Source organism: Ictidomys tridecemlineatus, chromosome 15 (genome assembly GCF_052094955.1).
Source record: "Ictidomys tridecemlineatus isolate mIctTri1 chromosome 15, mIctTri1.hap1, whole genome shotgun sequence".
NCBI classification, from domain to species: domain Eukaryota; kingdom Metazoa; phylum Chordata; class Mammalia; order Rodentia; family Sciuridae; genus Ictidomys; species Ictidomys tridecemlineatus.
In genome coordinates this window covers 11,009,428-11,034,546 of record NC_135491.1, presented here as the reverse complement: position 1 = coordinate 11,034,546, position 25,119 = coordinate 11,009,428, and the positions used below count along the sequence as shown (strand labels likewise).

At 55.3% G+C, this 25,119-nt stretch overlaps 1 protein-coding gene and 1 long non-coding RNA gene across 6 annotated transcripts; one reads left to right on the top strand and one right to left on the bottom strand.

Moving 5' to 3' along the window:
• The first annotated feature begins 7,485 nt into the window (after positions 1 to 7,485).
• On the top strand, positions 7,486 to 24,939 carry Cblc (Cbl proto-oncogene C). 5 transcript variants are annotated; one of them, XR_013430717.1, is made up of 12 exons: positions 7,491 to 8,468; positions 10,807 to 10,953; positions 11,064 to 11,220; positions 12,117 to 12,238; positions 13,978 to 14,115; positions 17,223 to 17,310; positions 17,897 to 18,028; positions 18,600 to 18,752; positions 19,027 to 19,107; positions 22,033 to 22,148; positions 22,246 to 22,319; positions 22,419 to 24,939. XR_013430717.1 is itself a non-coding variant. In XM_005338266.3 (11 exons), exons 1-11 carry the CDS (start codon positions 8,116 to 8,118, stop codon positions 22,253 to 22,255), a joined length of 1,497 nt encoding a protein of 498 aa, XP_005338323.3. In that variant the 5' UTR covers positions 7,491 to 8,115; the 3' UTR covers positions 22,256 to 24,939. The 5 variants fall into 5 exon arrangements, 4 of the variants coding, with proteins under 4 accessions (XP_077888039.1, XP_077888038.1, XP_005338323.3 ...); XM_005338266.3 differs by having other exon boundaries at positions 22,246 to 24,939; XM_078031912.1 differs by lacking the exons at positions 22,033 to 22,148; positions 22,246 to 22,319; positions 22,419 to 24,939 and adding an exon at positions 21,786 to 22,026 and having other exon boundaries at positions 7,488 to 8,468.
• On the bottom strand, positions 13,190 to 18,433 carry LOC144370780 (uncharacterized). The gene is made up of 3 exons (XR_013430718.1): positions 16,271 to 18,433; positions 14,186 to 14,514; positions 13,190 to 14,092 (listed from the first exon to the last, which is right to left on the bottom strand). It is a non-coding gene; the product is annotated as an uncharacterized LOC144370780 (long non-coding RNA).
• Positions 24,940 to 25,119: the final 180 nt, after the last annotated feature.

Below are 25,119 nucleotides of genomic sequence, written 5' to 3'. Positions count from 1 at the left end.
ACTCCTGCCTCAGGGTCCCTTGTCACATGTCCTCCAGCTCTGCCTTCCTCTCAGAAGGACTCTTAAGAGGACGTTGGTCCCACCTGGGTGGCCCAGTCTCCCCAGCGCAACATCCTTGGGCTGCAGCCCGTCTGTGAAGTCCCTTTTGAGTGAATCTGGGGATTCTCCCAGGTTGCAGGGTGGAGGACGTTGTGTTTGGTTGTTTTTTCCTCCCCTCGGTTCTGGAAATGGAGCCCAGGGCTCCTGCTTGCTGGGCACTCCACCCTCAGCTACACCTCCAGCCTTTTCATTTTTAATTTTGGGACAAGTTCTCACTCAGTTTCACTGGCCTCAAATTTTCGATCCTCCTTCCTTAACCTCCAGAGTTTCTGGGATCACAGATGTGAGCGGAAACCCAGGCACGGGGTCTGGGTCTGTTTGGGACCACGTGCCTGGGCTTCTGACCCTGCCTCTGGCCTGTGTTGCCCAGGCAGCTGCCTAGCTTGGAAGGCACATTACCAATTGCCACAAACTGGGTGACTGAACGCAACAGATATTTAGTTGGGCGTGGTGGTGCACGCCTGTCATTCCATGGCTCAGGAGGCTGAGGCGGGAAGATCACAAGTTCAAAGCCAGCCTCAGCCACTTACTGTGGCCCTCAGCAACTTAACAAGACCCTGTGTCTAAGTCACATGCAGAAAAGGCTGCGATGGGCTCCGTGGTCAAGCCCCTGAGATCAGTCCCAGCAGAGACGAACTCTTTCCCCTTCCTGGAGGCCGGAAGTCAGAAATCAAGGCGTCCATCGGAGCTGTGTCCCCTCCAAAGCTCTCCAGGATGAGCCCTCCTGGTCTGGTCCAGCCTCTGGTGGCTCCTTCACATGGCTTTCTCCCCTGTGTGCCTGTGTCCTCTGTCTCCTCTGAGGACCTTGTTACAGGATTCAGGACCCCTCCCCCATAATCCAGGATGAGCTCATTCCCAGATCCCAGCCTCACTAGTCTGCAAAGATGCTTTTTCCAAATAAGGTCACGTGTTCCCAGGTTCCCAGGATTGAGATGTGGGCGACATTTGGGGAGGGAGTCACCCTCCAGCCCACTGGGCCAGGGTAACTGCTGGGCGGGGCACAGCACCTTGTATGAGAACCTGCCACACGCATGTGATGCGCATGTGATGCGCATGTGATGTGTGATCTGCAAGCTCTTGGCTTCTTCCCGCAGAGGCCACCGCGCCACCTGGCACAGAGCAGAATGACTGAGCCCGTGCCCACTGCCCCCTGCCTGTGGTGTTGGCGATTCTTTGTAGCAAGGTCTGGTCCCATGTCACACTGTGTGAGCAATTGGGGGTGTGAACAGACAGGAAAATATTAGCAGCCATTTATGGACCATGATGGTCCCATAATCCAGAGGAGAAAAACTGAGGCTCAGAGACAGCAGGTGGCCTCTTAACTCGGACCGGCCACCTGAAGAGCTCCTGCTGGCCCTCTCCGGGCCTCTGCCTTGTGAGTGAGCCGGGCGTGGCTGTGCCTGGGACAGTGCACAACTGCACCTACGTGACTCCTGGAAAGGAGAAAACAGGTGCCACTGTCTTAGGAGCACAGGCCCTGGAGGCAGAACTGAGTTCAAGTCCTGCTTTTCCACTTCCTGTGGTGTAGCCTTGGTCTAGTGACTTCACGGCCCTGGACTCCAGTTACCTCATCTGCAAAAAGAGGGAACAGGGCCGGGCGCAGTAGCCCACGCCTGTAATCCCAGCAGCTCAGGAGGCTGAGGCAGGAGGATCCCGAGTCCACAGCCAGCCTCAGCAACTTAGCAAGGCCCTGCCTTAAAATAAAAATTAAAAAGGGCTGAGGATGTGGCTCGGTGGTTGAACACCCTGAATTCAATCCCAGGTACCAAAAAGATAAAAAAGAGAGAAGAGTGATCACATCCATCTTGAAGGGTTGGCCTGAGGATCCAACACGGGTGGGTTATGTGAATTACGCACAGTGCTTATTACAGCCCACCGGGATGGCCAAGAACTCAATAAATGGGAATTGCTGTCATTATGTGAAAATTGGCCTTGAGGACAGGTGGGGACAAAATAAAACCATGGAGTTGATGGATCCATTCTTGATCCTGATGGAAAAATGAGATGAGATCCTAAATGCTTTAGTTCTGTAGGAAAAAAAAAAAAAAAGTTTAAACTATAGGAGATTAAATAAGATGGAGGTCTAATTTTCACTAATGGAAAGGTTCCAGTTAACACCCCAGCTACAAGAGTAACTTGAAGATGCCAGAGACCCAGAGTCCCACTATATTATTTTGCTGCACTTATATTACTGCTCCAGCTCCCATTATCACATCCATATTCCAACTACCCTAGGAAATAATACCATGGAAGAAAAAAAAAAGTCAGTCAAGTTGCATACCCCTATCCTTTATCTATTTATTTAGTTTTTTTAGAGAGAGAGAGAGAATTTTGATATTTATTTTTTAGTTTTTGGCGGACACAACATCTTTGTTGGTATGTGGTGCTGAGGATCGAACCCGGGTCGCACTCATGCCAGGTGAGCGCGCTACTGCTTGAGCCACATCCCCAGCCCACACCCCTATCCTTTAAAGTTACAACCCAGAAGTCATTTATACATGTCATATCCCATTGGCCAGAATTAAGTCACAAAGTCACACCTATCACAAAGGAGCCTGGAAAAGGTAGTTTCATCCGGGCAGCAGGTAGCCAGGTAAAATTCAGAATTTCTGTCTCCGAAGAAAGAGAAAAGAATGGTCATTGAGGACAACAAGTATATCCGTCACACCAGCACTCTGCCACCGAATAACTCCATGGCCCGAGGCAAAGTGACTTCACCAGGCTGAGCATCGGTTTCCTCATCTGAACAACGGGCACAACCCACATCTTCCATGTGAGTGGGCTGGGGTGGTGAGGTGCCTCTTTGTGTGTGAGGAACTGTCCCCAGGCTCAAGGGCTGAATGGAGGCCTGACCCGGGGAAGTCACTTCTCTAAAACAAAGGATCCAGCTTCTCAACACTTGGAAATCCCCTCGGGGCCTCCCAGGCCCTGGGACCAGAGTGTCCTTCCACACCCCTCCCCTGCCCCGGAGAGAGGCAAACTCCAAGGGGTGGGAGAGGACCCTCTGCAGGTCTCCCGGGCCCCCCACCTCACAGAATGCAGCCCTCACCCCACCCAGCAAGACTCCCAGGTGACAACCCAGCATCCTGGGACCGGGGCAGGACCCGATGTCACACCTTCAGTGCACGTCCCGGGCCAGCTCCTGTGGCACAACTGCTCTTAGCTCCCCACCCTGGGTGAGCCCAGAGAGTTGGAGGACCTCTCTCCAGACTGAGAGTGACATCTGCCAAGCCCTAACTGTTGGCGACATGCCAAAACTATTTTAAGATGGCGAGCACTAACAGGACGCCTCTGCTCTTCAGGTGGGTTTACAGACGCCCCCGGGAGCCGAACTCCATTTACAGGAAGGAAGGTGAGGCCCGGGAGAGAGAGGTGACCTGCTGGTGAGTCCCAGGCTTGGACTCCTTGATTCACCAGGCCACCCTCAGCTCCGCACCAAGGATGAATCGATGCCCGGCCCACCCGATGCGCTAGGGCCCTGTGCCACCGCTGATAATAAACCCTAGTGAAGGGGAATATCCTAAAATGAACCATCTGCCATCTTCAAAAATCTTCAAAAGAAAAAAATGTCAATTTTGTGCGGAGCTCAGTGGCGAAAGCCTGTTATCCCAGCTAATTGGGAGGCTGAGGCAGGAGGATCACAAGTTTAAGGTCAGCCTCCGCAACTTAGGGAGATCCTGTATCAAAATAAACTAATGTAAAAAGTTCTGAGATTGGGCTGGGGTTGTGGTTCAGCTATAGAGCGCTCGCCTAGCACATGAGAGGCCCCATGAGCACCCCATAAAAAACATAAATAAAATAAAGGCATTGTGTCCAACCACAACTAAAAAATTTAAAACATTTTTTAAAGTTCTGGGATGTAATCAGTGGTAGAGAGCAACCCTGGGTTCAATTTCCAATACAGGAAAAAAAAAAGTCAATTTTGTGAAACAAAGAAAACTAAAGAGGAACAAGAATGGATACTGGACTAGTCGAAAATTTTTGTCATAAGGAAATGTTTGGGGAGGATTAGCCATTGGAATAGAGCCTGCACTGTTAGATACCAGGACGCATCACCAGTGAGTGGCTGTTGCTCAACTGTACTATGACTGCGGAACAAGAGGCCCTTAGCCAGGCGCCAACGGTGACTCCCGCCTGTAATCCCAGAGACTTAGGAGGCTGAGGCAGGAGGATCTCAAGTTCAAAGCCAGCCTCAGCAACTTACCAAGGCCCTGAGCAACTCAGTGAGACTCTGTCTCTAAACTAAATAATTAAAACGGGCTGTGGATGTGATGTGGTTTAGTAGTTAAGCTAAATCCCCGGTGCAAAAACAAAAACAAAAACTTGGAAATGCAACTGAAGTATCTAGAGGTAAGTGGGCAAAATGTGGAACTTACTCTCAGACAGTGGCTGCAGCGAGACAGCATCCATGGTAAATTACTCCACAAACTGTTCACAGTTGTGAATCTGGGGGAAAGGTATACAAGAGGACTCTATCCTTGCAAATTCTCTGCAAGTTTAAAATGATTTTTTTTTTTTTAAAGTGATTTCAAATCAAAACTCATGGTTTAAAAGGCTTCGGGGTTGGTTGGTTGGTTTGGGGTGGTGGTTTTGATTTGTTTTGCTGGGGACAAAGTCTAGGGTTTTTAAAGTTGTTTCTAAGCGCTGCCGTCTCTGCCTGCATCTGAGGTTAAAGTCTGGGGAGTCGGGGAGGTGAATTTGCTGCTTCAGACGCTGCCTTGCGGGTGTGACCCACGGCTTTCACCTGGGATTAAGGTCTAGGGGTGGGGCCAGGGTCTCAGAGGCGTGGCCAAGGCCTGGGCGTGTGGCCAGAGAAAGTGTTCCCAAGGGAGAAGGTTACGCTGTTCTCAGCGCGCCCTCTGGTGGTGAGCTCCCAGGTGTGCCCTCCACTTTTGACTTGACTGATTGATTGCAGAATGCAGGCAGCGCTCAATTTACCTGGAGTGTACAATCCCCTGGTTTCAGTGTAATCCCAGAACTGAGCCAGCATCACCAGAAGGCATTTGAAAACATTCAACCCCTAAAAGGAACCTTCCATTAGTAGTCACTCTATTTCTCCCCAACCCCCCCCACCCCTAGGCATCCCTGAATGTATTCTTTTATTTGTTTGTTTGTTTGTTTGTATTTGGGGTGGGGGGTGTACTGGGGCCCAAATGCAGAGCCTTGCACATGCTAGACGAGCGCTCTGCCACTGAGCTACATCCCCAGTCCTTCTTATTTCATTTTGAGATGGTCTAAGTTGCTCAGGTTGGCCTCAAATTTGGGACCCTCCAGCTTCAGCCTCCCAAGTAGCTGGGACTACATGACATGGACCACCATACCCAGTTTACTGCACTTTTCATCTACATATTTGCTGATTCTGGCATTTAATATAAATGGAATAATGTCATGTGTAGTATTTTAGGAATGACTTCTTGGCATCATGTGTTCAAGGTTCATCAATGCTGTGGCGTGGATTAGGGTTGCTTTGTTTTGTTCTGAGTACTGGGGACTCACCCCAGGGGCGCTTTGCCACTGAGCCACATTCCCAGTCCTTTTTATTTTTTATTTTCAGACAAGGCTCTCAGTAAGTTGCTTAAGCGTTCACTAAATTGCTGAGGCTGGCCTTGAACTTGTGATCCTCCTGCCTCAGCCTCCCAAGCCACTGGGATTACAGGCGTGCGCCAGCACACCAGGCTTTTTTTTTTTTTTTTAATTGCCAATGGATCTTTATTTTATTTATTCTATATGGTGCTGAGAATTGAACCCAGTGCCTCCCACATGCTAGGCAAGCACCCTGCCACTGAGCCACAGCCCCAGCCCTATTGTAATTTTTAATGATTTATTTATTTATTGTAGTGCTAGGAAACCACTTTTTATTGTCCATTCACCAGTTGATGGATATATAGGTTGTTTCCACAACTCTTTGGCTGTGTTTTCCATTCTCTGGGACACATAGATGTTGGAGTGCTCATACAATTACTCCAAGTTTAACATTCGGAGGAACTTTGTTTTCCGAAGCAGCTGCATTCACATTCCCATCAGCTGTGTTGGAGGCCTCCGATCTCCGCACCTCCTTCCAAAATTTGTTATTGTCTATCTTTTTCATAGTAGTCATCTTGATGTCGAGTGGGATTTTTTGGGGGGCTACTGGGGATTGAACTCAGGGACACTTGACCACTGAGCCCCATTCCCATCCCTATTTGTATTTTATTTAGAGTCAGGGTCTTACCGAGTTGCTAAGGAATTGGCCATTGTTGAGGTTGACTTTGAACTCAGATCCTCCTGCCTCAGCCTCCCGAACTGCTGGAATTACAGGGGTACGCCACTCTCGTCATTATATTTTTATGCCTCATGCTATGAGTCCAGTTCATTCATCTCACCTGCCTCAGGAGCCCCTGGGAGAGTGGACCACAATACATTCATCCCTTCTCCTGGGGAGGGACATTTACCTTCCTGGTCTCTCCATTTCCGACAAGATGACAATTAATATCCCTGAATGTGTCTCTTGGAGTTTTCAAACTGCTGAACCTGATCCATTAGTGGGTTGTGAGATCAATTTGGTGGGTTGAAAACACAATTTTTCTGTTAATGAAAGGACATTAAATAGAACGGAAGATATTAAATTATGTGCACAAGTCGGGGAAGGGCCACGTGGTGAACTTTTTGCTTCAAGCCTCCGCTCCTGTCTCCATGCCTCAGTGCCAGCAAGTGCACCAACCACAGCTCTGAAGGAGGTAGTGACCGTGAACCTGCCTGTCCATTTGTCCAGGGGTTCCACGAACACTGCCAAATTGCCCTCCAATAGAATTCCTTGCCAACCTTTGGCTGAAGCCGAAAGTTTGAACTTTTGCCAGGCCAGGGTTTTTATTCTGTTTTCTGGAAGAGGAAACGAGGCTTAGAGAGGTGAGGAAGGCCAGGGGCAGGGAGGCCGACCCTGCCATTCCACTGCAAAGACGGGTCTCTGCTTAGGGTGACATGCAACATGGAAGATTCCAGAAATTAAAGCTTCTCGGGTTCTATGCGTCTGGGGAGAAGCTGAGGAGGGGCGCCAGGACGCTCGCCTTTCATCCTAAACCTTCTGCCGTCCCACCTCAAAGGGATTTTGAGAATTCAGGGGGCAAAGATTTCGAGATTCTGACACCCAGGGCCTGACGGAGGGCGAGTGTTCCACATGTTTCTTGTTATTGTTTATTATTATTCTCTACCTGGAGAGAGAATCAGGGAATCCTAACTCCGCAGGTGCGTGCAGACTACACTTGCGATCGGAACGTGCCCCGGCCTCCCGGGGGCGTGGCCCGCACGCGAGGTGGGCGGGGCACGGCCTGGCTGCGGGGGGCGGGGAACACGGCGGCCCACAGCGCCCTCTGGTGGCCCTCCCTGGCGCTGCCGGGCTCGGGGGATGCTACAGGTTGGGCAGGTCGAGAGGACAGCCGCGCCACGCCCGCCCGGTGCATTCTTGAAATCTACTCGCGCCTCGCCCTTTGGGGACCCAGAGGTCGAATTCCTTTGGGAACCTGGGTCTCTAAATTCCAGCCCAGTTTCCCGCAGGGACCCCGCCATGGAGACCCAGGCATCTGAACGCTCTGTGCCTTCGTTCTGGGGGACAGAGGGATAGACAGCACTTGTCCCTGGATCTGTCCCGACTAGGAAGCTCAGTTCTCCGACCTCTAACCCCACGCCACCACCAAAGACTCAGGCCTTCGGCCACGACTCGAGGTTCTACTTTGGAGAGCTAGCTTCCCACCCTTGTGGATCCCGTGCCCAACAAAGGTCCCAGGGGTCCCCTAAGCCCTCCCCCAGCGCCCGTCTCTCCCTACAGGGACCCAGGTCTCCCACCTGCGATTCCCACCGCTCCGGGGTCCCCTCCTCGGCCCCAGGCTCCCTTACGGAATTCAGATTTCCAAGCCCCACCTCCAGGGGACTCAGGTGCCCGAGTCCCCCAGCCCCGCCCCCTCCTCCTGACGTGCCCCGCCCCCACCTGGCAGCCGCGCCTCTCCCCGCCGCACCCATCAGTCCCGAGGCACCCAGGGACCCATGGCTGCCTCGGCCGTCCCGCGCGGGTGGCACTGGGGGGAGCCACGAGCGCTTGGCCGGGCGGTGAGGCTGCTGCAGCGCCTGGAAGAGCAATGCGGGGACCCCCGGCTGGCCCTGGGGCCCCCCTCGCTGCGGGACCTGCTGCCCCGCACGGCACAGCTCCTGCGGGAGGTGGCCAGCGCCCGGCGGGCGGCCGGCGGGGACGGCCCAGAGGGTCCCGGTGGCGCCGGGGACTTCCTCATGGTCTACTTGGCCAACCTGGAATCCAAGGGCAGGCAGGTGGCAGAGCTGCTGCCGCCCCGGGGCAAGAGGGGCGCCAACGACGAGCTCTTCCGGGAGGGCTCCAGACTCAGGTGAGCAGATGTCCTTGTCCCGGATCAAAGTCTCACGAGCGAGGCCCAGGTCATGCTCCCAGCCTCCCTCCCTCAGACCCTGGAGTCCTCGACCCAGGCTCTCCTCCCTGGCCCCTTCGTCCCACCGGGGAAACTGAGTCCCTTCCTTGGACATCCAGCCCCCCCTATCTCCCCCTTTCCTGGATCCCCTCGAACCCAGAACCCCAGTGCCCTGATCTCCCAGGAAGGGAGGGAAATTGGGGGGGGCCGATGGACTTCCACTGAGGGCAAGTGGATGCAGCCTGGGAGCCTGAGCTCCACCCTCTTGCTTCTCTTCCCGTGCAAGGGGCCAGCTGAGGACCTTGGACTGGCCTGCCCACTGCGCTCTGTTCTGAACTCTAGGGGAAGGGCTACTGAGGGGCAGACCACAGAGCCTGGAGCAAGAACAAGGTCTAAACCAGCTGTTCCTTCCTCTGCAGGCACCAAGCCCCTTCTTCAGCTCCCTAATTCAGCTGGAAATATAACACACAGGTTCAGCAACCTGCTTACCTGTATTTATAAATTAGTGTTACGTATTATAGAACAGTGATCAGAGGAATGTTCTTTGCAATATATATTTCTTCTGCATGAAGATGCAAAGGCACTGTTATTCTGAAAGGAAGAATCGACTAGTCAGACACAAGAACCACCATGAGGCAGAATCGAATAGTCTTCCCTTAGCCAGGTACAAGGGCGCACACTGTCATCCCCTTGACTGGGGAGGCTGATGCAGGAGGATCCAAGTTTGAGGCCAGCCTCAACAACACAGTGCAACCTTGTTTTAAAAAAATGGCGGGGGGTGGTGGTGGCTGGGGATGTGGATATAATTCATTGGTAGAGGGTCACTGGGTTCAATCTCCAAAACTGGGCGGGGGGGAGTCTTCCCTTTATATTTAGGAGACTTGGGTTTCTGAAATCTTATTATCAATTTAAAATGTGCAAAATATGCTCATGCAAAACACAACTGGGTTCAAGGCTTGGATACAAAAGTTTGCAAGCCAAGTGAAATGAAGACAGATCTTGCTGGAGGGGATTGTCCCCACAATCTAACAGTCCTATCCTAATCTCTATGTCAAGCAAATTTCTAGAAACCCGTTGGAAAGGTGCTGTAACTCCAGTGAGAACTCTGTTCTAGGGTTCTCCACTCTAGGTTAGAGGGTTCTAGTAACTAGGAAGTCTAGGGGCTTAGTGAGCAGCTGGAGGGTATGCTTAGAGTCACAGGGGAAGGTTCTAGACCAGTACTGTCCTTTAAAACCTAATGCTAGCCATGTAGGTCCTTTTTAATTTTCTATTAGACAAATTCCAAAAAGATCTTTGGAAAAAAAACAAAAAACTGTGATCCGGGCACGCGGGGCACACTTGTAATCCTAGTGGCTGCAGAGGCTGAGGAAGGAGGATCAAAAGTTCAACGCCAGCCTCAGCAACTTAGTGAGGCCCTAAGCAACTTAATGAGACCCTATTTCTAAACAAATAAACAAAAACAGGTGAAATTAGTTTTAATAACATTTTTTATTATCTCACTATATAAAAAATCTTATATCGATTTGAAATCAATACAAAGCAATTATTCATGTGCTTGCTCATGGGTTTAAATAAAAAAAAAATTGTGCTAAGTTTCTGAAATCTGCAGTGCGTTCCACATTGAAAGCACACCTCTCACTCCACTCACTATGTGTGTGGACGGTGGTTCCCATATGGACCACACAGCTCAGATTCTGCAAAGGGAGGCTGCTTAGACACCGTCAGGAGCCCTGCAGACCCCCCCCCCAGGAAGCTATTAATAGAGATTAAGAAAGCAGTGAGATCAACACTGAGTGCCAACGCTGTGCCCACTCTGCTGTGTATTTTACGTACTCAGGATGGAAAAATCCTCCTTCCCCGATGAGTCAGGGGCAGTGCTTACCTGTATTTACCCCCATTTTCCGGTTGAGAAACTGGGACATAGGAAAAAGAGAAGAAAATTGCCAAGGTCGCTCAGATGAGAAGGGCGAGGGCCATGCATCCTGATCAGGACTCCAGGAGGCTCCACCCGCCCCCACCCCACCCGCAGGTGGAGAAAGGCTCTGAGCATGCCCTGTGGACAGGCTGCCCAGGACCGGGGGTCCCCTACTAAGCCAGGCTGGGCACTGCTGGCTGAAGGCTGATTGGACATTGGGCAGCTTCTACACTTCCTTAACAGATGAGGAAACCGGGGCCCAGAGAGCCAAGGCCTGGGGACTGAGCTGCCAGGGGACGGACCCTCAGCCTGTAGGAAGAGTCGGGGGCTTGGCTCTGTGGAGCTCCCCAAGGTCCAGCCCGTCCTCGGGGTTCATTCCTGCAGGCGACAGCTGGCCAAGCTGGCCCTCCTCTTCAGCCACATGCATGCAGAGCTGAGCGCGCTGTTCCCTGGGGGGAAGTACTGTGGGCACGTGTACCAGCTCACCAAAGCCCAGGCCCACACCTTCTGGAGGGAGCGCTGCGGGGCCCGGTGAGTGAGCACTGCCTGCCCCAAAGCCCCATCCTGCCCGGCCCCGGCCCCAGGAGTCGGGCCCCCTCCTACAGATTCTTCCGTCCTCAATGGCACGTCCCCACACCCAGGTGTGTGCTGCCCTGGGCAGAGTTCCAGTCGCTCTTGTGCTCCTGCCACCCCGTGGAAACAGGCCCCATGGCCCAGGCCTTGCGCTCCACCATGGACCTCACCTGCAGTGGCCACGTGTCCGTCTTTGAGTTTGACATCTTCACCAGGCTCTTCCAGGTCAGAGAAGGCCAAGGTGGAGGCCAGAACCCCTGGGTCTGAGGGAGGAGGCTGGGCCTGGACCCTGGGTCTGAGGGAGGAGGCTGGGCCTGGACCCCTGGTCTTGATGTAGGAGGCCTGGGCCTGGATTCCTAGGTCTAAGGGAGGAGGCTGGGCCTGGACCCCTGGGTCTGAGGGAGGAGGCTGGGCCTGGAGCCCTGGGTCTGAAGGAGGAGGCTGGGCCTGGACCCTGGGTCTGAGGGAGGAGGTTGGGCCTGTATCCTGGGTCTGAGGGAGGAGGCTGGGCCTGGACCCTGGGTCTGAGGGAGGAGGCTGGGCCTGGATCCTGGGTCTAAGGGAGGAGGCTGGGGCTAGACCCCTGGGTCTGAGGGAGGAGGCTGGGCCTGGACACTGGGTCTGAGGGAGGAGGCTGGGCCTGGACCCTGGGTCTGAGGGAGGAGGGTTGGGTACGGATCCCTGAGTCTGAGGGAAGAGGCTGGGCCTGGCCCCCTGGTCCTGATGTAGGAGGCCTGGGCCTGGATTCCTAGGTCTAAGGGAGGAGGCTGGGCCTGGACCCCTGGGTCTAAGGGAGGAGGCTGGGCCTGGACCCCTGGGGTCTGAGGGAGGAGGCTGGGCCTGGACCCCTGGGGTCTGAGGGAGGAGGCTGGGCCTGGACCCTGGGTCTGAGGGAGGGGGCTGGGCCTGGACCCTGGGTCTGTGGGAGGGGGCTGGGCCTGGACCCTGGGTCTGAGGGAGGGGGCTGGGCTGGACCCCTGCATCCTAGGGAAGGCAAGGTCTGGGGCCTTCTCTATAAAGGAGGTACCGGCCAGCCCACCATGGCGTGAGCAAGGCGGCCAGGCTCTCAGCCACCGGGAAGCTCTAGCGACGTGGGTGACCCCTGCCCTGCTCCCTCCCAGCCCTGGCCGACCCTGCTTAAGAACTGGCAGCTCCTGGCGGTCAACCACCCGGGCTACATGGCCTTCCTCACCTATGACGAGGTCCAGGCGCGGCTGCAGGCCTGCAGGGACAAGCCAGGCAGGTAATGGTCCCTGCCTCAGCAGGACGAGGCCAGGGCTCAGGGCCTGGGCCTGGCTGGGGGGTGGGGGAGGGGTGGAAGTGTGACATCCTCGGAGAGTCAGGGCGCAGGTTCCTGGGACCCTGAGAATTAAGCACTCTGGAGGTCGCCCCGTGTGTGGGGTGCCCACTGGAATCCCAGCTGGTTCAAGAGGATGAGGCAGGAAGATGGAAGATTCTGAGCAAGACCCCCTGTCTCAAAATTTAAAAAATAACGTGTCGGGGTGTAGCCGAGTGACAGACCCCCGCCCTGGGTTCAATTCCTAGTACCACCAAATAAAAGAGCTCCGAGGTAGACAGTTGAGTGTCCTTGGTCACCTGTCTTTTCTCCCAGGACCCCCTGCGCCTTCCCACAGTCCAGCAGCTAAACACACAGCACCTCATCTGGTGGGGGAACGGGGTGCTGAAGACCCTGCCCACATTAGGTCTTTTTTTTTTTTTTTGGTACCAGGGATTGAACCCAGGGGCACTTAACAACTGAGCCACATCCACAGCCCCTTTTTCTTCTTTGATTTTGAGACAGGGTCTCACTAGATGGCTTACAGCCTCCATTGAGGCCGGCTTCCAATCTGCAATCTTCCTGCCTCGGCTGCTGGAATTACAGGCATGGGATGGGTCCCTTTCTGATTGGTCAGAGCGATGTTGGGCCCTGGGTAAAATATTTTGACTATGACCAGCTCATACCTGTTGCAGCAAGACACTGGGAAAGGAGACACCTGAATCTTTTCTTTCTTTTTCTTTTTTTTTGGGGGCTACTGGGGATTGAACTCAGGGGCCCTCGACCACTGAGCCACATCCCCAGCCCTATTTTGTATTTTATTTAGAGACAGGGTCTCGCTGAGTCGCCAAGCGCAACTTAGCACCTCGCCATGGCTGAGGCTGGCTTTGAACTCACAGTTCTCCTGTCTCAGCCTCCGCAGCTGCTGGGACTACAGGCGTGCACTACTGCGCCCAGACATCTGAATCTTTAAATTATTTCAAGTCAGGAGTTTTTAGCTGCTGGGTCTCCCCCAAAGGGCAAGAAACTGGGGAGCTGAGCCCCCCGGAACATCAAGGAGTTGAGAGAATAGGAGGTCAGGTTTGTGGGTCTCTGCAGGGCTCAAGTGCAGAGGCCCAAAAAAGGCAAGTATATATGTGCACTCTTCCAGTTCTTCCGATTATACTCCAAACTGGTTTAAAGGAAAAGCAACAGGAATCGATTAATTCCTATAACTGAAAAGACTAGAGTTTGGGTTTCAGGTTCAGCTGGACCCAGGTGTTCCAGTCCTCATCTCAGACTCAGATTCTGCTCATACCCTGTCTCTGCTTTCGTCCATGTTAGCGTCCTTCTCAGATGTGGTCTCCCTGCCTGGTGTCAAATGGCTTCTAGGGGTCACTGTTATACACCCCACCAGTTTAGCAACCTCTGTGAAGCTGGGGTCTGACTGGATCACTGAGGCCGGGGGTCCTAGAATACCCTGATGGGCCAAGCCACAGTCAGGCTTGTCCCAACTTCAGTGAAGGGGGAACAGGGTCTCTAAATAGCATCAGGGATGCTATTATCCCAAGAAGAGCCAGACAAGGATCTAGCCCCTCCGTGCATGCATGGGAAGTTGACATAAGGACTTAGACACCTGGATTCCCAATAGGGTGGGGGACTGGGACTTCCCCGAAGGGATAGCAGTGACCAGTCCCTCACCCCATCCTACCCACCTCTCCCTCCAGCTACATCTTCCGGCCCAGCTGTACTCGTCTGGGGCAGTGGGCCATCGGGTACGTGAGCTCAGATGGCAGCATCCTGCAGACCATCCCTTCCAATAGACCCCTGTTCCAGGTGCTCCTGGAAGGACAAAAAGGTGGCATGTGAGTGCGCGACCCGGAAGGAATGGGGTGGGTAGAAGCCTGGGGGACGCGCACTGCCCTCATCACCAACCTGCAATGCTGCGGTTCCCCAGCAGGTGGCAGTCAAGGGTCTCGAGGAAGGGCCACCTCTGCGGTCCACCCAGGCTGCAGGCGGGCCAGCAGGCGGCCGCCCTGGGTGCCACACCTTGAACTTGGACTCTAGAGCTTTGCTTCTAGATCCGATGTCCTGCCCGAGGATCTAGACTGGTAGGGCGGAAACAGAGCTGGGAAGCTGCCAGGTTTTCCACCCGTCGCCGTGGCTGCCCCTTTTCCTGCAGGGAAGCTGCTCTGGGTGAGGAGGGAGGGGACAGGCTGGCTCCGGAGTTCCGCCGCTGACCAGGGTTTTCCTGGTTTGCGCTGCTGTGGAGGGAACCAGGGCGTCAGGCAGATGATGAGCAGGTGCCCCCACCGCCCTCCAGGGGGCTTGCTTAGCAGTCACACTGTGTGATGGGTGACATTTAGGAAGGAGGCTGCTTTCTCCTGGTTTGTTTGGGTGCTGAGGGTTGAACCCAGAAGCGCCCCACCTCTGAGCTCTATCCCCAGTCCTTTTGTTTATTTTGATTTGAAATGCTATTTCTTTTCCCCTGAACCCAGGGCCTCACACCTGGTAAGCAAGTGCTCTAACCACTGAGCCACAGCCACAGCCCATTTTTTGTTTCTGTTTTTTTAATTTTGAGACAGGCTCTCACTAAATTGCTTCGGGCCTTGCTAAATAAATTGCTGAGGCTGTCCTCCATCTTGCAGTCCTCCTGCCTCAGCCTTCTGAGTTGCTGGGATTACAGGCATGGACCACCGCGTCCAGCAGACATGCTGTTGACTCTCATTATTCACATTAGTTATATTCTATAAAATTGTTCAGTGTCTGAATTTTCAAATTCTGAGCCACTGCTCCTAGGGGACATACAGGGCCTGTGGGTCCCAACCTTTTCTGTTTTATTATTTATTTTATTTTATTTACTTTTTTATTGGATGCTTGGGTTTTCTTTGTTGTTGTTTTGTGGGATTCTTATTCTTGTTTGTTTTGAAGTTCTTTTTGTTTGTTTGTTTGTTTTTAATGTGCTGTGGCATGTGTCTGTAATCCCAGGGACTCTGAGGCTGAGGCAGGAGGATCCCATGTTCGAGGCCAGCCTCAGCAATTTAGGGAGGCCCTAAACAACTCAGGGAGACCTTGTCTCAAAATTAAAAAATAAAAAGGGCTGGGGATGTGGCTCCGTGGTTTCAGTGCCCCTGGGTTCAACCAAAAATGAAACATAAAAATGTATTGGGCCAGGCACCGAGGCACACGCCTAGAGCCCCGGTAACTCAGGAGGCTGAGGCAGGAGGATCACAAGTTCAAGACCAGCCTGGGCAATTTAGCAAGACTTTGTCTCAAAATAAGAATGAGGAAAGGGCTGGGGGTGAGGCTCGGTGGCACAGCGGTTGCCTGGCATGGGTGAGTCCCTGGTTGCAGCCCAGCACCTTCAGGGAAACAAGCATTGGGCCACCTTGGGCCCATCAATCACTGCATGATAACCCTTGTGTGTTTCTGTTAAAGTCAACTTCAGACACATTGTTGACTCATTCGCACGGAACCCCGGGCCTCCGGTAGCCCTGCGGCTCAGGCGGGAACAGAGTTGCCCAGCACGTTCTCTGGCTAAGGCCCGTCCCAGCCCCCTCTCCCTAGGCAAATAGATGGCCCTTTAGTTCCACTCTTGGGCCCTTTAAGTCAGCAAATCAACAAAAAGCATGAAAATGGGAGGAATGTGGCACCGAACAGACTGTGACAAAGACACTGGGTTACAGTCCAGGAGCCAAGCCCTGGCAGGCACAGCTGCTTGTCACGCCCCAGCCGACCAGGAACACCAGAGGGCTCAGAGCCATCACGACTCTGCGCATGTCCGTCCACGGCCACAAGAGTATTGATTGAGGGTTTCCCATCGATGTTAGAGACAGGCAAATCCGCAATCTGCAAATAACGACCTCTTGTATAGAGCCGCGCATGGACCTGTTTTTAGTTGTCAATGGACTTCATTTATTTATACTCAGTGCTGAGAATCGAACCCAGTGCCTCGCACATGCAAGGCAAGCGCTCTACCACTGAGCCACGGCCCCAGCCCCCACATGTACCGTTTATTACCTCCCTACTTGACAGCTCAGGAAACAGGCACAGAGAGGCAGAGACATTTGTCCAGGTCACACAGCTACAGAGTACTGAGTTGGAGTTTGAAGTCAGGCAGCCGGGCTCAGAGCAGCCCTCGCTCACAGAACCCACCAAATCCTGAGTCAGCTGCCGTCTCCAGGTCAGAGTTCTTGGAGAGAGGATCCCAGGGTTAAGAGCAAATGAGAGGCGCGGGGGCTGTGGCTCAGTGCAGAGCACTGGCCCAGCCCCCGGTGTGTGCCGCCAGCTCCCAACATTTTGCAGATGAGAAAACCAAGGCCTGAGAGAGGGGAGGGACACGAGGCTGACCTTCCGGGTCTGAAGTCACCCTAGCTGCCCCCTCCTATGGGCCTTGTCTTAGTCTCTGCCACCCACCTTTGCCTCTGGTAGGATCCTGTCCATGGTACAGATGGGAAAACTGAGGCCAGGGAGGTAGCGTTGCCCAGCCTCGGGTCCAGTCAGCAGCCCTTGACTCTGCAGCTGGCCTGAGGCTGCAGCGATGACCAGATGGGACCCCAGAGGGTCCGGAGCCTTCTCAGCTGCCCGGGAGGCCGGTGCTGAGAGCCGGCCAGTCCAGCTCTGGGTCTGGCTGTGTGAGCCTCGGGCACTGTGTAAGGTGAGAAGCGGAGCTGATGGCCCCCCAGGCCATCTCCAAGTCCTCAGATTGGAAGATCCTAGGATTTGGTCGCCCCCAACTCTAAAATCTGTCCTGGCGGGGCCTGGAGGCGGCAGGGGGTCCCAGGGGCCTGGGCCTGCGGATTCTGACCCTGCTCCTAGAGTCACACAGCCCTGCCCTGGGGGATCCAAGGGACACACCTGCTCTGGGAATCGCAGGACAAAGAGGGAGATATCCCCAGGCTGTGGGAGGGGGTCCTGGTAAGTGTGGGGGGCCCTGGGAACCCCCTCAGGGTCCCCCTCTCCCCTTCCCCAGCTACCTCTACCCGGATGGGAAGAAGCACAACCCAGACCTGACGGAGCTCTGCCACGCAGAACCCCACCAGCGCGTCCACGTGTCGGAGGTGAGGGTCCAGCCCCCTCACTGCCCCCCGCCGTGCACACCTTGGCCTTGGGTCGGAGTGCTGGCCTCTTGGCTCTGTGACCTTGGGTAAATTACTTGGCCTCTCTGAGGCTCAGTCCATCCTGTGGAAACTACAGCTCCTCCTGCCTCCTTCCCGGGGGTTCTCGTGGGGATTAAACAAGGAAATAAGATCTGGTTAGGTCATCAGAACAGCTAATGCACTTGAGTGCCTACCAGTGACAGCCCTGCGCCAGTGCTTGGTCTTTGGAGCCACTCCAGGGGGAAGAGAAACCAAGAATTAAAAAAGAAAAACAAATCTAGTATAAGTATATCCCATGCAATCTTGGGGATAAACTTATGCTCACCTGAACTTCACATTTCCTGGGGCGTCCTACGGTGTTCTGACAACCCCCGGGGGTAGGTAACCGCAGAGAGGAAGGCTCCGGAGGAGGCACGGGAGGCCCTGGACACACCCGCGACCTTGAACTTGGGGGAGGCTTCAGGGAGGACACAGGGGTGGGGGCTTCCTTCCTGTCCTCCCACGTCTCGCCCACCTGTCCCGTCCTCCCTGGCGCCTCACCTGTCAGGAGCAGCTGCAGCTGTACTGGGCCATGAACTCCACCTTCGAGCTCTGCAAGATCTGCGCAGAGAGGGACAAGGACGTGAGGATCGAGCCGTGCGGCCACCTGCTCTGCAGCCACTGCCTGGCTGCGTGGCAGGTGGGGCTGACCCTCTCCTGCCGGCTCGCCCGGTCTCCCCTCTACAGGAAAAGCCCCGACAGCATCTCCCAGGCGCCTTGTTTTCAGATGGGGAAACTGAGGCTGGGGACAGAGCCCTGCCCGGGCTCCCTCGGGGGCCAGTGTGGGCAGCTGGGTCTGTGTCACCTCGGCCTGCACGCGACCCGCCACCCGGCTCTCCTTCTCAGACCAGTTATCAGTGAAAAGGGCTGGGCCATCCAGAGCCAGTAGCTCTGCCTCTCTGGGCCTTAGCCTGGGAGCACAGGGCTATTGACAGGGACCCCCACAGGCCAGAGTAGTGGCCCAACCCACAATGCCCCCTGCCAAGGCCCGGCCTGAGGCTGCTGCCCTGGTCCCGCTGGGGCTCTCCTTGGCTTCCCAGCTCTTCCCAGCTCTTCCCTGCCTCCCGTCCCCCTCCTGGCCCCCGTCCCCTCCCTCCCTGTCCCTGGCTGTCCTCCTATCTCTGGGTTGGAGGTAGAGGTCCTCCCAGTCCCAAGGGATGAGGGACGTGGTGCAGAACAGGGGGACACTGACCTGTCCTCCGCCCCGCCAGCACGCAGAGAGTCAGACCTGCCCCTTCTGCCGACGGGAGATCAAGGGCCGAGAGGCCGTGAGCATCTATCAGTTCCAAGGGAGGCCAGCAGCAGAGGCCACCATTGAGGACCCAGAGGACAACAGTGACCAGGAGGACGGGGAGTTGGAGCAGGTAGGCAGGAGGGGCAGGACAGAAACAGCCCCGGGGCCTGATGGACGATGGGCTGGGCCTGGCCCCTGGGTGTTGGCTTCCCCCAGGGCCTGGGGCTGTGGCTTTCTCAGGCTGTCCCCTGGGGGTTGGGACTCTGTGTTGCTCTCTGTGGTATCTGGAGTCTAGTGGTGCCCCGTCCTGCCTCCAGGCAGAAGTGTCTGTGGGCGTGAAGAAAATGGCCGCTCCCAACCCCTCTCCCCCTCTCCCCGTCTCCCCCTCTCCCCGTCTCCTCTAGGTGGCCCCCTCTGCTCCCCCACTGCCCCCTCGGCTAGATCTGTCCTCAGGGAGAGGGAGAGGTGAAGGCCAGGTGAAGGTGGTGAGTGTTGCTGTCTGGGCTGGGTGGGGGCGTGGGCAGGGTGGTCTCTCGCTCAGCCCCGGGGTCCCGTGGTGGTGGTGCTCTGGGCTCTGAGGCTCAGGCTTGTGCTCCTCCTCAGCACCCATGGTGAGGCCCTGCTGTGGTCTGGCATCCGCCACCTCCGTGGCTCTCCTCTGCCTTCCTCTTGACTCATCCCTCTCACTGGTTTCTTGTTCTCCTTCCATGTCCAGGACATGTCCTACCTCAGGGCCTTTGCACCAGCTGTTCCCTTGGCCTAGCTTGCCTTTCCCCAGGCTCAGTTTCCCACTTCTTCTCCGGGAGGCCTTCCCTGACCCTCCTACCCCACCCTGCGATGGTGCTCTTCCCCACCTGGCAGGATGGGAGGTGTCGTTTCCTAAGCCAAAACCCTTTTTAGGTCTAGATTTTGTCTTATTCTTTTTTTTTATTATGATTTTTTTAGTTGTAGATGGACACACAGTGTCTATTTATTTTTATGTGGTGCTGAGGATCGAACCCAGTGCCTCACACAAGCAAAGCAAGCGCTCTACCACTGAGCTTCTACCACTGAGCTACAGGCCCAGCCCCTGATTCTCTCGTCTATCTCCAGAGTCTAGAACAGTGCCTGACACTGATACTTGACAGGTGCTCAATAAATAGGAGTTGGATACACAGAGCCCAGTCTTCCCAATAGCCCTATAAAGCTGAAGATGTTTCTCTCCGTTTTCTACAAGCAAAACTCTCAGAGAGGTGGCTGAGATGGCCCGAAGCCACACAGCCTGAAAAGGGACAAGCCAGCCTTGGGGTCTTTCAGCACCCCCCAAAACCATCTGCTTTTTTTCCCCCATGCTGGGGATGGAACCCAGAGCCTTGAGCTTCCCGGGAAATGCTCTGCCCACTGAGCCCAGCCCAGCCCCCATAGGCTGATTTTTTAAGGGCGCCGGGGCCTTGCTGTCCCCCCCACTCCCACCCCTGGAGCTTCAGAGGCCCTGGCCTCGCGGGGAGGGGCGGTGCCCGGGAGCATCTGGGCAGGCGGAGCGGGCACCGCCTGGATCAATACTGAGCCGACCCCAGCCAATGGCAGGAAGTCCGGGAACATTAGCGACCACAGCAAACAAGGAGCCGGCAGGAAGGGGGCGGCGGGCCTGGGGGGCGGGGAGGCTAAAAACAGACCTGGACCTGCAGCCAAAAGCAAATGGAAACATTAGGAGGCACTCAGCGGCTCCCTGGGGACAGCCAGGGGACACTGCCAGCCGGGAACAGGGCTGGGGGGCACCTCCGGTCGGGATGGGCATGCGTTCACCTGCCAGTGCCCTCCCTCCCTGGCAAACCCGTTCCTCTTCCTCCTTCCCAGACCTGCACCTGCCTGGTTCAAATTCCAGGCAACAGCTGCGCTCTCTCTCTCTCTCTCTCTCTCTCTCTCTTTTTTGGTACTGGAGACTGAACCCCAGGGCACTTAACCACTGAGTCACATCACTGAGTCACATCCCCAGTACCCCCTACCCCTCTTGTTTTTAATTTTGAGACTGGGCCTCGCTAAGTTGCTGAGGCTGACCTCAAACTTGCAATCCTCCCGCCTCAGCCTCCCAAGTGGCTGGAATTATGGGCGTGCACCACCGTGCCCACCCAGCTATGCCTGCTCTTTCATTTTTCAAAGCACAGCAAAAGACAAAGCCCTGGGCTTGCTACTTCTCAGCAAGATGACTGTCATCATGACAACGGTTAATGTGTGACTTTTGCTGTGGGCTTGGCACAGGGCCTCCCACATGCCAGGCAAGCCTCCTGGCCCTGAGCTACACCCCAGCCCTGGCACTGCTTTTGAACCTATTCGGTTGTCACCACAGGTCAGGGGCAGGCGCACACCTGTAATCCCAGTGACCTGGAGGCCAAGGTGGGAGGATGGTGAGTTCAAGGTCAGCCTCAGGAACTCAGCCAGACCCTGGCTCTAAAATAAAAAAACAGAAAGAGCTGGGATGTGGCTCAGTGGGAAGTGCCCCTGCCTTCAATCTCTAGTACGACCAATAAATAAATAAAGTCAGCCCTGTTAGGATTACAGAGGGGGACAGTGAGGCTCGGGAGCTGAAAGTCACACAGCCCACGGGTGACAGAGTCAGAATGAGGACCCAGGACTCCTGTTCCACCCCTCTGTGGGCCTGGACCCTCTGGCCTGTACAGTGGGCAGGATGGTCGTGTCTGCCACGGAGTCCACCGTGGGCTCTGGATGCGGTGGGCTGTGTCCGTGGCCTGTCACTGAGGTCATGACCTGCACATGGGGCTCTGTCACCAGGCACCTCCCTGCACACCGCTGTTCTCCGCCTTAGAAACCCTCCTCTAGGGGATGACCCGTCACTGAGCAAGACCCCGGCCCACCACGGGTCACTGAACCCTCAGGCCTGTGAAGCCGGAGAGATCTGGCGACCAGAACCCAAATCAGATCCCCCGTCACTTCTCAGCACCCTCTGCCAGCTCCCCAGGCCTTCGGCCCAGTCAGTCCCGGCTCCTGGAGGCCTCCCTGGTGGCCCTCCTGTCTTGGTCACCCTGCCCTCCCCTGTCCCCCCACAAACTTCCTGGTTTGTGAGCTGGTTGCTCACGTCCCGCCTCTGGCTCGGCAGGCCTTGGCTCCTCCGGCACGGGAAGTTGTTATTTATTTTTTTCTGTCTTATCTGCATTTCTGAACTCAGATGCTCAGGGAACGTTTGTGGGATGCATGGACAAGGGGATGGAGGCATGAACAGACGGACGGACAGACAGACAGAACGTTTCCCCACTCAAGGCAGAAGCACGAGGGGGAAAAGACGGGATGGATTCGGGATAAGACTCTGTCACAGGGCCCCTCGCCCAGCACGGTGTCACCCTGTGAATTGGCACTGCCAGCCCCTAGGCCGCCCGCCCCTCACCTGGGACATTTCTGAATCTCTTCCCCTGCAGGCCCCTCTGCCTCTGCCCAGGCTCCGGCCTCCCCTTCCCTTGCCGAGAATCAGGAACGTGGCCTCAGCCCCGTGGCATGTCACCTCCTGCCCCCAGACCACCGAGGGGGCCACAGAGTAAGTGGAGGGACAGCTGGCCTGAGACTCAGGGGTGAAGAAGGGGGGGAACACCCCGGACGCAGGAAGCTCACGGCCCCCAACTCTCTCCCCTCAGAAATTTCTAAAGGGAAGCCTGTGCCCCCAGCCGCCCCTGTGGGACCCACAATCACACCCCACACTGGGGGCCAGGTGAGCCCCAGACTCTCCAGCTCCCTCCCCTGCTAGCCCCGTGCCCTCCGCCCGCTCTGCCCAGGGGTGTGACCCCGCGTCTGTCCCTCTGCATCGCAGGGCGCCCAGATGTGCTGCAGAGGAGCCGCAGGGGCGGAGGGGCTTGGGAGGCAGGAATAAACTGTCAAGCCTGGTGGTCCTCCCGTGTGTAAGGAGCAGGGCAGTGGCCACCAGGGGGCAGCTTGGCACTGGGAAAGGGCGTTCCCGGGGCCTGATGCCCACCTGGTCCACTCCAGAGGCTGGGCCCAGGCCCCATCGACCCTCAGAGCTTCACAGGGAGTGGGGTCCCCAGCCTCTTCCGCCAGTTCCAGGAGTCCTGCCTCCCAAGCTGTCGGCAAACCCATCGCCGCAGAATCACCCCCGGCTCATCCCAGAACTGCGGCCCTGGTCACCAAGAGCCGCGATGCCTTGGGAGTTAGATGGGCCCCCAGGCTCGCCAGGACCTGCTCTTATCGCTGTCCTCCATTCCCCGTGGGTCCTTCTGCCAGGCGATGTGGCACTGGGAAAGCATCTCCCATCGCCTCACTAATCCCAAGGGACCCAGCTCCTTCCCCTCAGGCTAACCCAGCCCCCACCCTGAGGGCAGGCCCTGTGCCAGGCCCTGGGCTGAGCAGTGGCCACTGCCCCCCTGCAGCTCAGAGTCCAGTGGGGGAGAGAGACCTGGAGCCCTGCGTGGGCACGGCTGGGGTGGGGGACCCCAGGGCTGCAGGAGCGCACGGGGACGCCTGACCCAGCCTGGGAAGGCCAGGAAGGCTTCCAGGAGGAGACTCTGAGCCCAGACGGCCATGGAAAGGGGCTTGAAATGAATCACAGACTGAGTTCCAAGCAACAGAAGCCGCCTCTTGGGACAGAAAGGGAACCTATTCAGAGGATTCTGGGTCACTCACAGAAACCAGGAGTAAACAGGAGAGCCAGGATGGGAAAAGGAGCAAGAAGACTGGCAGCCCGCCAGCACGGGCCACCAGCCACAGTCACCCCACAGAACCAGTCTGATGAGGACACGCTGGTGCCCGATGAGCACCGGACACTGCAGTCACCCCGCTGCCGGAGCCGCCCTAGAAGCAGGACGGGCTGCCCCATTCATTAGCTGCGCTCATCACAAATCCTCTCCAACGTAGCAGCGCTGGATGGCAACGGTTGCCTTAGTGCTGAGGGTGCTGGGCGGATCCAGGGTGGGGCTCGGCTGAGTGGTTCCACCCTGGGAGTGGGTGCCATCAAATGGAGCCGTCCATGGTTCCAGGCTGCCCTGTGCAGAGTGGTTGGAAGCTGGCCAGGGTCTCTGAAGTCTCCACACTTCCAAGAGTGGGCTCTGGACCTGCTGGCGTGGGCTCCCCCAGCACAGCTGCTCCACGGAGTGCTCGGTGGGTTTCCTCCACCTCCATCCCTCTGCACCCACAATTCAACCAACTGTGCATCCAACACAGACGTGACTTCTGGTACTGGGGATTGAACCCAGAGGCATTTTACCACTGAGCCACATTCCCAGTCTTTTTTCATTTTGAGACAGGGTCTCATTCACTTGCTCAGAGCATCGCTAAATTGCTGAGCCTGGCTTTGTAACTTGCAATCCTCCTGCCTCAGCCTCCTAAGCCTCTGGGATGACAGGTGTGCACCACCACACCTGGCAAGTCTGACCTCTTCATGGGAGGTCCAGCTCTGTAGGTGACTGTCGCCAGCTGGCCAGGCTGGCGAGATGAGCTGTATTCAAAGGAGCTGACTATATCAGTAATTAAGAAAACGGCGAAGGAACATGAGTTTCTAAGGTCAAGGGCGGGACTGCTCAGTGACCCCAAGGGTCAGCTCTTTGCTGTGCAGTGCTGAAAAGAGAGCATGTACCGGATTCTTTTTATTTTAGAGGGGGGACACACACAGCCTTCCAGATCTGCAAGGATTCAACCAAACTTGGATCTAAAATATTCAGGGGAAAAAAAATTGCATCTATAGGGAGGTTGGATGGTATGTTCTTCACCAAATAAGGCAGAGAATGGGGTTTGGAAGGTGGAGTCTTGCTTTGTGATGTCTCCTGGTCAGCAGATTGATTGACATCTTGGCAAGTCACACCCATTTCAAGTGCTGTGGGGGATCCAGGCAGAGGGAGAGGAAAGGCACATTTGCCTCACGCAGCCCAATCAGTGTGCAAGGCCACACCAATCCCCTCATACTGCTCAAATGTGCAGAGCTCACACACGCAGCCCATGGATGGCTCAAGACAGGTGACCATGAGAAAAATGACAAATTGGGTGCAGCCATCTTTAGGCAGTAGCTCTTCTTTAAACTCTCACCGTACAAGTAACTCTTTTTGCTCAACCAAAAAAAAAAAAGGAAATGCATTCATATGACACCAAATATCAGCAGTTCCATTTTCCAGATCCAAGTCTGGAACCATGGGGGAAGAACTATTCCCCTCCACACGCCTTGATGAGCGTCTTCTGCAAGCTGTGGACTCCTCTGAAAGCTAATTAGGCTATACCATATAGAAAACAAATGAGAAAAAGATAAGACTTGTCTATGAGAAGAGTCAGCCTTCCAGATCTTGGATCTAAAATATTCAGGAAAAAATAATACATCTATATGGAAGACATGCAGACTTTTTGTCATTATTTTCTAAACAATAGAGTATATTGATTCTATCACACTTACATCGTATTAGGCATTATAAGGCATTGAGAGATGATTTAGAGTATACTGGGGGGGGGGTGTGTGTGCATAGGTTATATGCAAATACAGTGCCATTATATGTAAGGGACTTGAGCATCCTGGG